Source organism: Saccoglossus kowalevskii, chromosome 3 (genome assembly GCF_978046115.1).
Source record: "Saccoglossus kowalevskii chromosome 3, keSacKowa6.1, whole genome shotgun sequence".
Classification (NCBI taxonomy): domain Eukaryota; kingdom Metazoa; phylum Hemichordata; class Enteropneusta; family Harrimaniidae; genus Saccoglossus; species Saccoglossus kowalevskii.
Genome location: NC_140643.1, coordinates 21839495 through 21857676, shown reverse-complemented (window position 1 = coordinate 21857676; position 18182 = coordinate 21839495). Strand labels below are relative to the sequence as shown.

General features: G+C 32.6%; 1 protein-coding gene across 2 annotated transcripts; it reads right to left on the bottom strand.

The window, feature by feature from the left end:
• Positions 1 to 2992: 2992 nt before the first annotated feature.
• LOC100377892 (origin recognition complex subunit 5-like) lies at positions 2993 to 17926 on the bottom strand. Of its 2 annotated transcripts, none has more exons than XM_085496523.1 (11): positions 17836 to 17926; positions 15982 to 16120; positions 13994 to 14086; positions 13155 to 13358; positions 11972 to 12158; positions 9498 to 9628; positions 6056 to 6195; positions 5048 to 5264; positions 4709 to 4819; positions 3798 to 3910; positions 2993 to 3276 (listed from the first exon to the last, which is right to left on the bottom strand). In XM_085496523.1, exons 2-11 carry the CDS (start codon positions 16108 to 16110, stop codon positions 3231 to 3233), a joined length of 1371 nt encoding a protein of 456 aa, XP_085352649.1. In that variant the 5' UTR covers positions 16111 to 16120; positions 17836 to 17926; the 3' UTR covers positions 2993 to 3230. The 2 variants fall into 2 exon arrangements, with proteins under 2 accessions (XP_085352649.1, XP_077870055.1); XM_078013929.2 differs by having other exon boundaries at positions 17755 to 17838.
• Between the last annotated feature and the right edge of the window lie 256 nt (positions 17927 to 18182).

The following is an 18182-nucleotide window of genomic DNA, read 5'->3' as shown; positions in this document are numbered from 1 at the left end:
TGTGTTACTTATAGTTTTACATTCATGGGCGTGGGTCAAAATTTGAATGGACATGCATAGACAAAAAAAACAAATTCTTTCATCATCAAGTTTGAACAAATATGTTTGTTTCAATTATAGTTGAATAGACTTATTTGATGAGTACTGGGGGTAATATGAAATTTATTTTGAATATTTCTATCAAGTGATGTCCATAACACATTTGCCTACTGACACCACTTTTTTTCAAATTCAGCAGAGCAGAGCAGAGCAGAGCAGAGCAGAGCTTAATAATTTTTTTTTACTCATTTCTATATGGCCACATCCTGCCGCCTTACCATATACATGTACCTATAGTGTATTATTGAGTAGTATGATTTGTGAAGAGAACATTTCCTGCAGTTTGTCAATATAGCAGAAAGATATTGTCTTCACATGTCAACGCCAGTCAATGGCTCCGAGTTAGGCACATGATTTGTAGTTGTCTAAAGCAGAAGTCTGTACTCGACAAGCAATCTATGCTATACTAGTCATGGTTATGTTCACCATAACACATGGTCTACTGACAGCGCTTATTTCTAATTCATTTTGGCTATCCATGGAGACTTACAGCAGGAAATGTGCTAACACCACTGTATAATCAATTTAATATTCGTTAAAAAGAGAATTGATAAACTCTTTACATGAGATAACGAGAATTTCAAAAACCATTTGCGTTTAATATGCTACACAATAGTCCTAAACACCAAAAATGTAATCTCAAAGTGTAACTTCAACTTTCTACATACAACTTATCATATATCCTCAATAAAACTATACACTTCAACTCAGACGTCTACGATTGAGTGCGAACCAGACATCTAATGATAATGAATCATTAAATGTTATTTTGTTAATACTGATCTTTAACCTAGCAGTAATATACCGCACTAATTACACGATAATTATCAACAAACTTAATCAGAATTGCCTTTTACCATCTGAAGATGATAACAGAAACCACTGTAAATCATCATAAAGTCAGAACACATGGTCTGGGGAATTTCAGCAATGTCAAAGCTATTACAGACTTCTGTTAACTGTAATCATTGCATACAAATAACAAATTACCCATAATCCACTGTACAGTCTTGGATTTGTTGCAGTATGCTTTTACACATCTTCCAACCAACAACCTTTTATAGCAAACTCGCACACTTAAAGAGTGTATGAACTACAGATTAAGCGTTTGTACCGATTATTTCTCTAAGTATACTGCTTGCACACTTAATTATGAGTTCACATAGTATTTTTTACAATGCACATATTACATGCTTAACTAGTACATGTAGTTTTTACAATGCACATATTACATGCTTAAAACTAGTAGTTTTTCAATGCACATATTACATGCTTAACTAGTTTTTACAATGCACATTTTACATGCTTAACTAGTTGTTTTCAATGCACATATTACATGCTTAACTAGTAGTTTTTTACAATGCACATATTACATGCTTAACTAGTAGTTTTCAATGCACATATTACATGCTTAACTAGTAGTTTTTTACAACGCACATATTACATGCTTAACCAGTAGTTTTTACAATGCACATATCACATGCTTAAAACTAGTAGTTTTTCAATGCACATATTACACGCTTAACTAGTTTTGACAATGCACATATTATATGCTTAACCAGTAGTTTTTACAATGCACATATTACATGCTTAACTAGTAGTTTTTACAATGCACATATGACATGCTTAACTAGTAGTTTTTCAATGCATATATTACATACTTAAGTAGTAGTTTTTTACAATGCACATATTACATGCTTAACCAGTAGTTTTTACAATGCACATATGACATGCTTAACTAGTAGTTTTTCAATGCATATATTACATACTTAAGTAGTAGTTTTTTACAATGCACATATTACATGCTTAACCAGTAGTTTTTACAATGCACATATTATATGCTTAACCAGTAGTTTTTACAATGCACATATTACATGCTTAACTAGTAGTTTTTACAATGCACATATGACATGCTTAACTAGTAGTTTTTCAATGCATATATTACATACTTAAGTAGTAGTTTTTTACAATGCACATATTACATGTTTAACCAGTAGTTTTTACAATGCACATATTACATGCTTAACTAGTAGTTTTTACAATGCACATATTATATGCTTAACCAGTAATTTTTACAATGCACATATTACATGCTTAACTAGTAGTTTTTCAATGCACATATTACATGCTTTAACCAGTAGATTTTAACAATGCACATATTACAGGCTTAACTGGTAATTTTTGTAATGCACATATTACATGCTTAACTGGTATTTTTGCAATGCACATATTACATGCTTAACTGGTATTTTTACAATGCACATATTACATGCTTAACTGTAAAGTAACATAATTTAAACATATGATATGCTCAGGCTGACATGATTAACAGATTGTAAGCAGTTAATGTTTTGGTGGGATGAAGTATAGCTTTATGAAAATATTGTCTGAACTGCTGTATCAACAATGCATGTTCTCTAAAAGTATGTGTAATTTATATGAATATGTGCTGAATGAAAGTCATTGTTGTTCAGTCTTTGTCAAAGTGAAATATATAGCATCACATCATTCACATCTAGAACAGCTTAGCTGAGAGACTTCCACTTTTCTTGGTTGTTTTTTTATTATGTGCTCAGCCATTTTTAGCCATTTCAGGTGAAATTATTTTATATGTTACCCATACCAATAAAGAAGTTGCAAAGCATGACTTATCTAGTTATCCACAGAGATATTTTTTAAACACTTCCACCAGGGTCAAATAATGGTCATCCAATCTTGTAACAAAGTAACATACATACTGCATTCAAAATATATTTATAAATAAATTTTTAAGATTTGTAAATGAATGACAAACTGTATCATCACATGATTACTTCTAGCCAATCAACAGGTAATTATCTCTGGTGGAATATAAAAAAACAACTCCAAATACATCAAGACAGACCAATAAATATAGACTTGAAAAATACACATGTATATTTATTCTATGAAATCATATGAAAGTATGAAAGTGAAAAATATATATTAAGAATGTTAATAAACAAATTATCAACAAAATTTTGACATGTTGCTTTACCGATGTATAGGAGAAGGCAGTTTATATATTCCATGGATTTGGCAGTGATACATAAAAATAACTCTGGTATGCAAGCAATCCATGAGTAGTAACAGTACCTGTGTACTTGCACCACTTATACAAAGTCATATAGATAACGCACAACATCAAAATTCACAGTCCTGAGGAGAAAGAAAAATACCAGAATAAGAGGCAAAACAAATACTATTTTTGTTGTTTTGGAAATTTGAATTTGAAAAATCCACAAGAAAACCCCTTTGAGATTGAGTATGGTTTCATCACTATACAAAATGCAAACGATTTTGCATGTGGAAGTTTTTTTCAGTTTGGAATTGTCATTAAGACATGTCAATTGAAAAATGTATGACCATTTTTTATTATAACAGCATCATGGAAATCTAATGCACTATCCTGGCATCAATTCAGCCTGGTAGAACACCACCACAAGCAGACAATAAATGAGATCACTCCAAAGTCACATCCGTTAATGAATGAATCTTTGCCTGTGGCTTTGATCTCACCCTTGTCTGTACTTTTCAGTATTTAAGCCCGAAGTATGATTTAAATTATCGAACAAGACACTGATCCACCACTACGCTACGCTACGCTACGCTACGCTACGCTACGCTACGCTACGCTACGCTACGCTACGCTACGCTACAGGTTATAATAGTTGTCTTACCTTGCGATGGATCTAATGAAATCCAATGATACTGTACATTTGTACTTGGCACTGTCCAGCTGATCATCACTACTAACATGTGAAACCAGATGTAAACTCACCAAACTAGAAATCTGGAAAAAAAATAATAATACAAGACTCTGAATCAATATTTTAAAAATATTTCAGAAAATTGTTAGTTTTGTGTTCCTGTAGTATTACACAATATTTGCTTGTGTGAGGGCACTATTCATTATAACATTGTTCGTATATTTGTAGCTTCATAGAAAAGGCAGTAAAGAAGTCCCCGCTCCCAGCCCTTAAATAAAATTTGTTTTTAATTAAAAAATAAAGTCAAAAACAGCTAGGTTAAAAAGTTTAAATCTCCAGTTCATGTTAAAGTGCCATAGTCCATCAGCATCATAAAAACACTGAAATTTCAAATGATCACACATAAAACATTGTTTACACACACAAAGATAGCACACAAAACTCAGTGACAGTTTGATGGATTGTTGGCAAATTTACAAAATTATAAAGTCATTATCAAGTAGATCGTGTGGAGATTCCATCATTTTTGTGTGGAATTTATTGGCAAGCAAAAATTATTATAATAAATATATTATTTATCAACGTTATAATAAAAATACATACTACTGTAAAGAAGGTTAATTATTCACTGGGTTTTAATTTAGCTTATTTCGCTGACTGGAAAATGCGCTAAATTAAAATCCAGTGAATATGTAAAATTTAGCATAGAACACATTATCTAAATGATAAAATTGTGAATTTAAAACCCATTGAATATGCCTAAAATGGTAAAACAGCAAAATTTAAACCCAGTGAAAATTAGTCATTTTACAGTATTAAAATGAACGTATGAAATTGTAAAACATTTCAAAGAAGTTTTAAACTGATTGAGCATGACTCACCTGTGAGAATATATTGGCAGTGGGTGCTACTTTACCTTCCACAATGCTATAGAATATAGCCATCAATCTCTCTAGTGGGAAGGGTTTAGGTCCCAGTAATTGAAAGCTGATCTATGAAATTAGAACAACATGAAATATAATCTGGTTGCACTCTGTAAAATATCTGATGGTCTGAATTGTGAGAATATGTACTATGGTAAATGTTCAAATTTCAATCAAGTCAAGTCATTCTTCATGTGTAAAAAGTGAAAATGTGCACATTTATATAAATACCGATAGTTTCACAAGTAGTTGTCTCTAAGTAAAAAATCAAAACAAACCAATAACCTGATTCATTACCTTTTCTGTTTTCTTCAGTTTATGCTTGTTTATTTTGCCATGATGCTTTGAGAAGAATCTTTTGTCAGTTCTGGTGGGGTTATAAGAAGCTAAATAAGCAGCTATCAGAAGGTATTTAGAATAATATGGTAACTCAACACTAGAACGCAGAGATAGCAAGTTTGGAAGACTTCCTGCTCCTTCCACATTTTCAAGCTGGTATTTTTCCCATTGAGCACTGAAAACAATAAATTACACATTTGTAAACTTTTTAAACAACTCGCCTATATTCTGAGCATTTTAGATAATCCCCTGAAATACTTGAAGATTAGTATCTGGTGTGTAGTTTTGTCATCAATTCCCCCAATTCTTGAAATATACATTGTTGTGTTTATAAACATATAAGCAATGTAACTAAGCTGAAATTGTGATGCAAACATGTTCTAGAAGAAAACAAAAAAGATTTAACTCAGTTGTCCACTCATTCCTGCATTATTTTAAATTCTGGTTGAGTCTTTGTTATATCTCAATTTTGATAATTTCCAAAATAAATGATGATTCGTACCAGGAATTTATCAATTTTATATAACAATGTTAGACAACAGTGGCATATGGTACCAATGCCGTGCCCTTATGCACAGTTCCTCTATCGAATAGAGGGACTGTGCCTTAAAGTAACTTTGATGGGTGAATGTTTGTTTTTTTACAAGTAGCGCCCTCTAGAGTTCAGTTCAATTATATTTGTTTGTATAATATAGCGCCCTCAGGTGGCATAAAAAAACGACTTTATCTTAACTCCCAAACATGTAAATTAACTTGTACTGGGTAGTCGCCCATTAAATTCAAAATATTCATAATTTTGTATGTTATTTTTAAGTTAACAATTTTTACAAAAATACAAAATATTTTGAGTGGAAGTTTGAGTGTAAAATATGAAAACAGCTTTCCATGTAATTAAGTAGATGCAAATTTATTCACATACAACTATCCCAAACTGAATTTCATGGATATCATAAATATTTTTTTTACCTGGAAACCTCTCTGAGATAGATAGTCTGTAACGCTTTCTGTAAATGAGGCTGAATGTTACGCCACAACTTAGGAGCATTTTCCACTGTGGCTTCCCCTTTCAATATAGGTTCTATGTATTTGGGAAAATTCAACTGTGCCTGGAAGAACAAGTATGCAGTTACTTAGTACATAGTCATTGTGAGTTTAATCCTTTCTGCACCAAAGTCCATTTTTGTAACCGTTCATAAAAATAAAATGTTCACAAATATTTGATAAAGCGTGTATTTAATAGAAAATGATGTCCATTTGGTTCAAAATGATCAAAAAAAATATAGAATATCGGTAATATTTAAAAATAGGCAAAATGTAGCACTAAAATCATGGCGCATAATGGGTGAAGAAATAAAGTTTTAACGGTCGAGGCGAATCATAAATGGCTCTGGAACTGCATCCATTAAAATAAAATGGCCACCAGAAAGCTATTTTAAATCTGGTCTGAAAAACAGTGATGTGCATCAAGGTCCCATAATGTTCAATGCGAGTATTAAGTTTGCATGAAATCCATCCATAAACGACTGAGATCTGATAAATTTTATCAGATTTTAATACATAATGATAAATCCAGTTTGATTTGTAAACAATATACACCAAGTTAGGTGGCTTTGTTTTCTCCTTGAAAATCAGTTACATTGTAGATATAGTTGTCAGAGGAACAAGATCCTCCAGTAATTTCACAATAAAGCAGAACAGTGAGGGCAGGATAGCTACCTTTATATCATATTTTAAAGACAGCTAAGACAGATAATCAGTGGTCGCGTTTACGCAAAAACATGCGTATATTACGCATCAATATCACATTGTACGCAAAAAAATAAACACAGTGCGTACTATGTACGCAAAAATACAACAATTTAATTTACTTTCACTAACCCCCTGAGGCCATTCCAACACCGATTAACAAACACGCCGACTTGGGAACTATTCGTCCGATGGTTGAATCCACAGTTCGGGAACTTGAAAGACTCCATGACACCGTTTTTTGTGGTGATAGTGAAAATAAATTCATAACAAATTTTAATCGGGAAACATCGGAGTACAAAGGAAACCGTCTCGTCTACAGTGCTGATGCAAATATCAACGCACATAATGTCATGCGTGCACAATTCATTCAGCATTTAATAGACAATTTACACAGTCGATTTCCTGAGGAAGACCTGTCCCTGTTAGCTAGTCTGGACACAGTGCTCAATGCAAGCAAGTATCCAAGAGATGACAGATTTATAGGTGAACATGGAAATGAAGCGTTAAATGTGCTTGCTGATTTTTTTGTCGGCGATGCAGAGGATGGTTTGATCGACGCCACTACACTTTGCCGTGACTTCCGCCAAATGAAATTGACATTACGAGGACATGATCACCCAAACTTAGATGAGTCTTGCAGGTTATTAAACAAAGACTACAGTGAAATATACCCAGCATATGCTTCACTAGCAGCAATTTCACTTGTAATTCCAGTAACAAGCGTACCATGTGAGCGTGGGTTTTCCACGCAAAATCGAATAAAATGTGCTAGACGATCTCGTCTAAAAGAAGTGAATGTTGACAATCTCATGCTGATTACGATGCACGGACCACCAACAGATCGTTTTGATTTTGATCGTGCACTTGAACTTTATCATCAGAAAAAAGATCGTCGCAAATTGTGAAGGTAACGCACTTTAATACTAACTGTGGCTTGAAATACTTAGTTTGCAACATTGTATAAACAAGCAGCCTATCGGCTGAGATAGCTCCGCTGTTAGCAATGCACATTTCAATTAAAGAACTGAAGACATCATTAGAAAATGAACAATATATATAGTATCAAAGCAATCGGACTTACAGTTTTTAACAAGAAGTCGAAAATATCACTTTTTACCAAAAATATTCACCAAAATAAATAGAGAATTGAAGATATCATCACAAAACAAACAAATCTGAGAGAGGTCCACATGTAGTACCTATATATGTAGTATCAAAGCAATTGGACTTGCGGTTTTTAACAAGAAGTCGAAAATATCACTTTTTACCAAAAATGACAAAAATATTCACCAAAATTAGAGAATTGAAGATATCATCACAAGATGAACAAATCTGAGAGAGGTCCACATGTAGTACCTATATATGTAATATCAAAGCAATCAGACTATTGTTTTTTTACAAGAAGTCGAAAATATCACTTTTTACCAAAAATGACAAAAATATTCACCAAAATTATAGAATCGAAGATATCATCACGAAATGAACAAATCTGAAAAGGTCTACATGTAGTATCTAAATATGTAATATCAAAGCAATTGAACTTTTGGTTTTTAACAAGAAGTCGAAAATATCACTTTTTACCAAAAATTACAAAAATATTCATCAAAATTAGAGAATTGAAGATACCATCACAAAATGAACAAATCTGAGAGAGGTCCACATGTAGTACCTATATATGTAATATCAAAGCAATCAGACTATTGTTTTTTTACAAGAAGTCGAAAATATCACTTTTTACCGAAAATGACAAAAATATTCACCAAAATTATAGAATCAAAGATATCATCACGAAATGAACAAATCTGAGAAAGGTCTACATGTAGTATCTAAATATGTAATATCAAAGCAATTGAACTTTTGGTTTTTAACAAGAAGTCGAAAATATCACTTTTTACCAAAAATTACAAAAATATTCACCAAAATTAGAGAATTGAAGATACCATCACAAAATGAACAAATCTGAGAGAGGTCCACATGTAGTACCTATATATGTAATATCAAAGCAATCGGACTATTGGTTTTTTACAAGAAGTCGAAAATATCACTTTTTACCAAAAATGATAAAAATATTCACCAAAATTAGAGAATTAAAGATATCATTACAAAATGAACAAATCTGAGAGAGGTCCACATGTAGTACCTATATATGTAATATCAAAGCAATTGCACTTGCGGTTTTTAACAAGAAGTCGAAAATATCACTTTTTACCAAAAATGACAAAAATATTCACCAAAATTAGAGAATTGAAGATATCAACATGAAATGAACAAACCTAAGAGAGGTCTACCCAAGGTACATATACACCAAGTATCAAAGCATTCAGGCTTGTAGTTTTCAAGAAGAAGTCAAAAAAGTAAAACATTGACACGGACGACGGACGACGACGACAGACAATCACTCATATGATAGGCTCCGCTCGACAAAGTCGACAGCGGAGCTAAAAACGTGCTGTTAATAAAAACTACTAAAACTAAACATGTGTCATGTGTAAGTGGGTGTATGCGTTGATGATCTGTGGAAATGCATTTGTGACTGATGCGTTCGATATAACCCAACTTGTAGAAACCTAGCGCGATCACTGGATAATGTTGAACTATGTATGGGTCAACTGCCTTCAAACAAATCAATATATCATTCTATGATTATAATATCACTTACCAAATGCCTGAGTTCATTGAGGTCTCTGCAAACCATATAGAATATACTCATCAGTAAATTTACATAGGATATGTAGAATGATGGGGAATAATCAGATGGGCAGTCATGGGAAATTATTTCCAACATTTCATCTGAAATCAACACAAAACGTCAAGAAATTCAACAAAAGAAGTTTAGTTTTAAAAGATTAATTGATAATAGTTTATGCGTGTCAAAAATGCAAATAAAGAAAAACATTTTAAATTACATATTGAGAAGTTTCGGGGCAAATTTAAGATTATATCTTCTTTGTGTTTTCAGTACTAAGGGGTTGATGCCATTTGCATACCAACAATGAAAGAAAAATTGGGGTCACCCAAAAATGTTTCCAAAACAAAAAGTCAGAAAGGTCATAGAATACTGTTGACATTTGTATTTTTGTACTTGTTACTATAGTAAAATACTTCTTCATAACTCAAAATTCTGCTCATAAGATAGGATGAAAAAAGTCATACTGTTACAAAATTTCAAACAAAGAATTGCATTTAACAAATTCCCAGAGTGATAATGTTCCATGATATACAATTGCTAAATTAGTTATCATTTGTGGCTATGCCATGGTATTGTATCCTTTGATAAAGTACTTTACTCCTACTGCCTCTCTCTACCTAGAAGTAGTTGGGAGCAACTGACCTAATGCTATAAGTTTTTGTTTTATGTGCATTTCCTGATATTAAGTGACATTATTAAATATATCAGGTACAGAGCACACTGAGAGGTCAAAGTTGTATTTACATTTTTGGAACTGTACGTTTAATGCAATGAAAGACTGGATTTGGTTCATATACCGGTACATGCATAGGTATTCCATCAACAAGTAAACACATAACCTGTTGTCACCTATTTTTCCCTTTTATTTTGGCTATTAATAGAGGCTTTTGACAGACAAAATGCACAGACATGGCAAACACATGTAACAGTCTAGCGCACACTGTCAAATGAGAATGATTGTGACTGGAGGGTAAAAAACATGCAATTCTATTTGAGTAGGCATTAAACAAAAACTAGATCTGCTATGACATAGTTTGCATATGTATTTTGATGCATTTAATTTGAGGACACAAAAGGGCGAAGGAATAATGTTAAAAAATTGAATCCATTTTATAAAACAAAATATTTTAAGTGTATCAGATAAAATGGAGAGAACAAAACAGGTTCAGACATGATATCGACTACACAGATAAACAGATATTAGCATGGACAGACCCAAATACAAATTCCATTTCAGGCGATCGATGGGAACTAAAAACAAATCAGTATTCATAGAAATTTATTTTTCCTCAGAATTTCTCATGAACGATATCATATATCTCAATATTAAACATACAATATAGGTAAAAGTTCCTCAGTCACTTATAATTCCAGTTAGAACCTCTCACTTGCAAAAAAAAGTTTTGCTTCTCACCATCACATCTCGCCTTTGCCTCACAATTCTTTTTTTTTGCAATTCTGCTTACTAGTAAAGTGTGCCACATACTGTTTCAAAGGATGTTTTGACAATTTAAATAAACATGTAATGCATGTATTCAAAAGAATTATTTAATATTAGTGGTGTTCTCACTGGACGAAATAAGCCTTTGTCACAACGCCTTTTATTGGAGAATGTTGTTAACATGTGTGTGTGAACAGAATATGCCGTTGTGGCGTTGGCGTTTTTGACACCGTCGTAAAAGGGGTGAACCTGATCCTAAATGCCATTGTCACACCGGCTCTTGCATAACGCAATGTGGTATGTAAACACAATACAACGGCCAAACGTCATTACACAAGATGGCTTCAGAGGTTACAGGTCGAATGTTTGCAGACAATTCAGCAGATTATCTAATATTTGCACAACAACAAAAAAGTGTTAACACCGGCGTTTTTAAGACGTGTGAGAACGTAGTTATTATTTAAAGGCTGAACATACATCTTGTTGTAGTATAAAATAATCTTAATACAAACAAAAATTGAAAATTAAATAAAAACCACCACCACATCATTTTTCAGTTTCCCAAAAAAGAAAAGCAAAAACTTCCTTTTTATGGGAGTATCAGTGTACATTTCCTATATCTGACTACAATTTTGTATGGTTTCAATGAGGAAATATTCTCTCATTTTAAAATAAACACAAAAAGTGGGGTCGAAATTAGTGGTAGTCCCAGACAACCACTTGTGGTCATAGCGCAACAAAATATAAAAAATCGCAGCCATGAAAATAAATATACAAATAAAGATTTCATACATTATTTTGTAGTAACTATTTTTTTGTTTTTGGAGCAGTTGTTTGAAAAGAAAAAACCTACAATGAATTTGTTTGACATTGTAGTTGCTAAAATGTATTCAGTTTTATTTTGTAAGATGACAACAAAATGAAAGAAAAAACTTCTTGAAAATGTTCAGAGTGGTTATGGTATGTTATATTCGATCCCTGCCAAAAACTAGTCATGTCTCACCTTTAGAATAGTCTGGGAAGTGAAGAACAAATGGTTCATGAAAACCAGTTCCTGTACGAAACTTTTCCAAGACAATCTCGCTGATTAATATTACACATATATTACAGTTTGAAAGTTCCTGTAATCTTAATAACGCAGGGAGTATATTTGCATCCATGTCACGTAATCTTTCAGCTTTATCCAAAACCTACAATGAAAAATAATAAATTTTGATAAATTTTATGACTCGCAAGAAATCGCAAAATTCTGTAACTGTGAAAATGTCACTGGAGATTTTCAGGTGCTAGAGAGTCACAGAAATTATGAAAGTTAACCTCCTTTTCATGAAATAAATTATCACCACAAAAATTTCCAGCAATTACAATAATATTAATGTATGTACTATATTTGCTCTATTAGTAGCACATGTGCTTTAATTACAGAGATTTTCCTGTGGTAAAAACAGTAATATTATACAGCCAATGCAATTCTGGGGTTTATACGTGCTTCTAATGGAAATGGATATGATATGAAGAATTAAAACAATGAATGCCACTTGTAGAATTAAGCATCTCTACGGAACAACACTGCACAGGACTAAACCAGGTCCAAATTACAGACCAGTACTATGTTTGAATGACATAATTATTAATTTCTATTGTAAAACAGTATTAGAATTACAAATAAATGTATATAGTTTTCTTGGGGATTGCAAATTTATTTCATTTTCGCAAGAATTTGAAATGACAAAATGTAAACGAGAAAAATCAATGTTTCAAAGTTGAATAAATGTAAGGAAATTGCAATCAGTTTATCAGTGTTTTGAACTAGTATTATGTGACATATGACGATACATATAAACATTTTTTTTTTATGATAATGTTTCTGTGTTTGGCAAAATGTGTTACTTAACCTTCTCACCACCAGTTCCCTCTTTTCATCACAAATTCACAAAATAGTCCCGTTTATAGTCTACACTTCAGTAATTGAGACAAAATAGCTAAATTTTTTTAATAAAAACTGAAAATTGACTCAAATTTTGTCTGTTGGCTGCAAAATTAGGGTTTATTTCCAGAAATATTGAAGAATATAAGAAAAATAGTGTGGGAAACAAAGTCCAGACAGCAATAAATGCATTTTTGCATATACTATGCAAAAATATGTCATATAGGTGTATCACGTACGATACTATCTCTCAACTTACTATGAACAATGTGCGACTTCCCAGTTCTTTTTCTTCTATAAGATTTTTAAGTAGTCTCACAAAATCATTCATATTATCACAGCGAGCATAACAGCTGTAGTTATTGTCAGGTGACGGAATGACATCACCAACTTGATTCAAGATATGTTCGTATAACAATCGTTGGGTGTAACATTCAACGCAATTGACGATCGCATGAGGAAGCTGTTTGAGAGATGTAAACAAAAAAGCAATTTTGTAAGATGTCACATGCAGATTACAAAACTATAACAGACAGATCTGTCCATGCCTTTAGGTTGACACTGGTGTGAAGTACTGTTACCTACAGGACCAGTAAATCTAGAAAGCTAGAAGTCCACTAAAAATGTGGTGTTCTGATATGAATTACGTGAGCAAGGATTACAAGCAGTGTGATTACTGCATACCAAGTGTTTCCCCTATTTGGCACGAGAAATGGTGCTCAGAAATCACTCTGAATCAGGTGTATCAATGTAAAATGCATGAAATCGAAATAAATAATTTTCAAATTGTCTATTTTGACTATTTTGTGAAAATTTGCCAGACTAAGAAAGTTGAACATGTGCTTATATTTTTTGTGTAGTTTCCCAAAAATGTCAAATCATACAATCAATTTTCAGGTCTTTACTGAACTGAAAAAGTATTCTTTCTGCTCAGAGTAAGGAAAGAACTTACCAGTAGGATAATAAATAGTGCTGTCGAAAGTGGATACAATTTCACGTTTTGATTAACTTTTCAATATTCAAAACATATTGTCTGTTTAAAAGAATCACGGACTGGAATACTTAAGTTAACAAAATATCAAAACTCAATGCCTATACCTGTAATGTCTGTAATATTGTAGTAATAACAGCTGATTTACCAGAGGCAGTGTGACCATAGATAAATATACTTGAATATGCTGCATGGGATGGCTGGATGAAAAAAACAAAACAAAAAAGACAATAAAAAAACAATTTGAAACCATGAATAAAATTTTGTAGACATATATTTTCAGATCACTGAACTGATGTTTTGGCACTTTTTCCCCATTATCTGTTTTCATGTCCTTGCCCGGTGTCAGAACACAGACTGGCTTTCTCATTAAGTAGTTTGATCATCACTATAAACATTTCATTCACAGTGTTAAAAAAAAAAAAAAAAAATTTGTCTCCTTTTAAATTAGCTCTAACTTTCTATTCAAAACATAGCACAGAAATCATGATCATTAAGTGAATTTAAAAAAAAAATGTTGTGACATCTTTTGATGCATGTGTCAACTTACTGTAATTGGGTTAATTATTCACTGGGTTTTAATTTTGTTTATTTCGCTGACTGGAAAATGGGCTAAATTAAAACCCAGTGAATATGTAAAATTTAGCATGAAACACATTATCTAAATGATAAAACTGTGAATTTAAAACCCACTGAATATGCCTGAAATGGTAAATCAGCGAAATTTAAACCCAGTGAAAATTAGTCATTTTACAGTACATCTCTGGTGATACCTATCAGAGTTTGCAAAACTTTGTACTGGTGACGATTTCAATAAAATGTAAACTTCATACTTTTTTACTCCTGAGATAAACAAACTACAGGTATGTGGCAAAAATTGCTTTAAGGCAATGCTTATAGAATGGAACTTTCCCTTGGTCAACACTGATAGAATTAAAAAAGCCCTGACTATGGCTTCTGATAGCTTGAATGAATTCAATGCTATGTTGTTCGAAAGATTGAAAGTTCATCGCTAATACATTTGTATATATGGATGCAATGTGTCACCTAATGCATGAATTCAAGATCTATCGAACAATGTGTGCATGAAATTTTTGCTATTAAAGCTGGCTGGTGTTAGTTCATATTATGGCCAATGTTCTGTCTGTCAGTATCTACTTATATAAAAAAAAAAAAATTAAACACTTTATTGAATCAATAAAAAGTATTTAATTTATATAACTCATGCAGATGAAATAAACAAATTTTCCATTTGTATTCTATTAATTGGCACTCTTGAAAAAACAAATATTTTTACTATCAAGTTGGTTTTCACAGTATTTGTTTTTGCAGCAGCAAAGGATCGCCCAGTTGCTGAAACATCGCCTTTGGACAATCTTTTGCAGTGAAGATGTTTCAGATAAATACGGTAATTTTGAAATTCATTTTGAATTGATAATTTGATAGATTATTATAACAGCTTCGTTATTGCTGATCAGAGAAAAATGAGTCACAGTGACTTACGAAATGCCAGCCTTTAAAGTCTTCAAATCACAGAATTTAATAGCGTTTCCCACCAAAATTTTGATGCAACCTTTTACTTTTATTTTATGCATGTTTCTATAATTTTGGGATAATACACAAAATGGACATACTTTAAAATACTTTATTTTCGCTTGCAATTAATTTTCGCTATTTTCGCAATATTTTGTCTATAAAATTTTCAACAAATAAAAATGAAGATTCAGTCAAGACTAAACTCCAGTTGGAATAAAAAAAATATCTTGTTGGGGATAAGTATACTTTACACAACAGATAGCAAAAACAATTGCATTGGTGAACATACATCAGATCTCAGCTGTGGAGTGAGTGATTCAGTGAAAATAAAATCCAGCGAATATACCTTTGTTCCTATGTTTTACATTCAACTCACCAAAAATCAGTGAAAATAAATTTCATACAAAATACCCAAAAAGTCTTTTCAGCAAAAATTAATTCCAGTGAGAATAAATTATTTCACATTAATAATCTATGTGTTATGGGTCCTGAACAAAATTGTGGGTTTGATTTTGTGAAAAAGTGACAAAAGTTGACTTCCATAAACTGAGAGACTTACCTTTCCAAACAGTGCTAGCAGTGTTGAGATTTGTGATTCCCTGCATGGTAATGTGTTGTGTATTTCGTCTATTCTTTCTTTACTGTAACCATAACAACTGGAATCTTTACCAATTTTGCCACTCGCCATTATACACAATCTAAAAAAAATCATTATATTACCACTCTAGTTACCATGGTAACAACTGTATCACAATATGTCATAATATATCATATCACTGACAATATTACACAATAAAATCGAACCAAAAATTTATGAAATTTATGAAAACACTTGTCAGGTCACTGTATCGTATGCGGGTCAGCTCGAATGGAATTTGTCCAAAATATGGAATGCATTTTAGTATACTGGCCGTAAAGACGCATAAAAAATTGCTGCTACTTCCAAATCATTGATGCCAAAGGTAGCATTTCCATCTACGCAATATTTAACGTGAAACTGAATCATAATGACAACTATAATGTGCTATTTTTGTCTTCCAATCAGTTATGGAAACAGGTTATGTGACTAGTTTGGCCAGAACGTCACATGTTTTGTCAACAGGAAAAGTTACAGTCCTACATCAAAATGAATACAGTGCCAAAGAAGTCTAATCATAATAGTTTTTCATATAACTTTTATCTTACTGAAATTTATATATTTATATTTATTATTGTGCCCACTTCATGGAGAATGGAATGGTAAAGGTCAAAGCAATGTTGCATTATGAATGGTGTCTAGTGTTTTGTGCAGAAAACTATTGACTTTCTGCTATGTGCATTTATTACTTTTATCAATTACATGTTTCTGGCAAACTGAACAATTTCATGCTTTCACTCAAATGTGTAATCTGTGTAGTGTTTCTGTAGTTCAAGAAGTCAAGTTCACCAGTGATTTACTCGGGTGGTTTGTGCATATTTAGCGTAATACGAAGCACAGCTTAGTCTATTGATAAGCAATACCGTACTGCTCGATGCATAACAATATTGTTAGCAAAACAGGATTGTAAATTGCAACATTGCCCAGAGGATTTTCCTTGCGATAATAATAAACACAGCCTTGATGCAGCAGGCACATTGTGACAAAATTTCATTGTTGCTCTTAAGGTAGAAGCCTACTCATGAATGCAAATACCCAGAATTTATTAATTAATGGGGGTCACCAGCTTAAAGCGAGAGGGTCCCCACCCGCGCAAGTGTGGGAATTGAGTTCTAAGCGATGATAGCAACACACACTAAGAACGCAAGGCTCATGGGTAGACGATTGTTTGTAAACAATGACACTCTATGGCCATCTGACGCATGCATAGGTGACGACTCCCCCGCTTTAATTCTCAAGAAAATAAAGGTTGTATTTTAGTTGATAGTGGCCATTCTGGCAGTATTTAAAAACTTTCACAATAGGTTCCAGTGGCAAAAATATTATGCCATATCTCAAATTGTAGTCTGGTGACATATAGGCTGAAAAAATTATATATTGTAACCTATGGTTTACTATTTGCTGTCCTCAATTATTTCAAAATTCTCAGTTTTATAAAAGTTTTTTAAAGTGTCAACAAATTTTTATTCCACATGCTCTATAAAATTGTTCTAAAAAACAGCAATTTTTGAAAAATATTAGGACAAGTTCCCTAAAATACACAAAAGAATGCTATTTTATGCCATAGGGCAATAGCTTCACGATTTTATATAAAAAAAAAAAACAGTGAACATTGTCATGCGATTTATTACCAACATGGAGGTAAAAAGATCTCTTTTTACCTCCATGTTACCAACTTTCTCAAAAAGTTTCTACCTTAAATACGACATCATATCGCATATTTGTTTTCAAGCACGTCCGGTGGCTCCAGAAACACGCCATAATATACCCACTCACCTTTCTGGCCACGCTTTTTTGGTACACAAATCCGTCTTCAAAGTTGGCGACACTAATTTGTAACTTTCGGGTCACAAACGTTGAGGGCGTACATGCGAAAATAAGTCGCAAACGACCCATCGCAAATGCCGCTGTAAATGGAATGAAATGAAAAAAAATCGTGGCTGCAGACACTCTTCATGTAATATATGTCGAGTGAATTGTAGGTAATTTTGGCAGTACTTATTTTGACAATTGTGGAATATGTAAGCGGAGTAAGGGCGTTAACAATTACTTGTAAGTGCGATATTCCATTATGGCACAGGTGATCCGAGAGTGGATGTTAAACGTCGCAAAATGAAGGACAT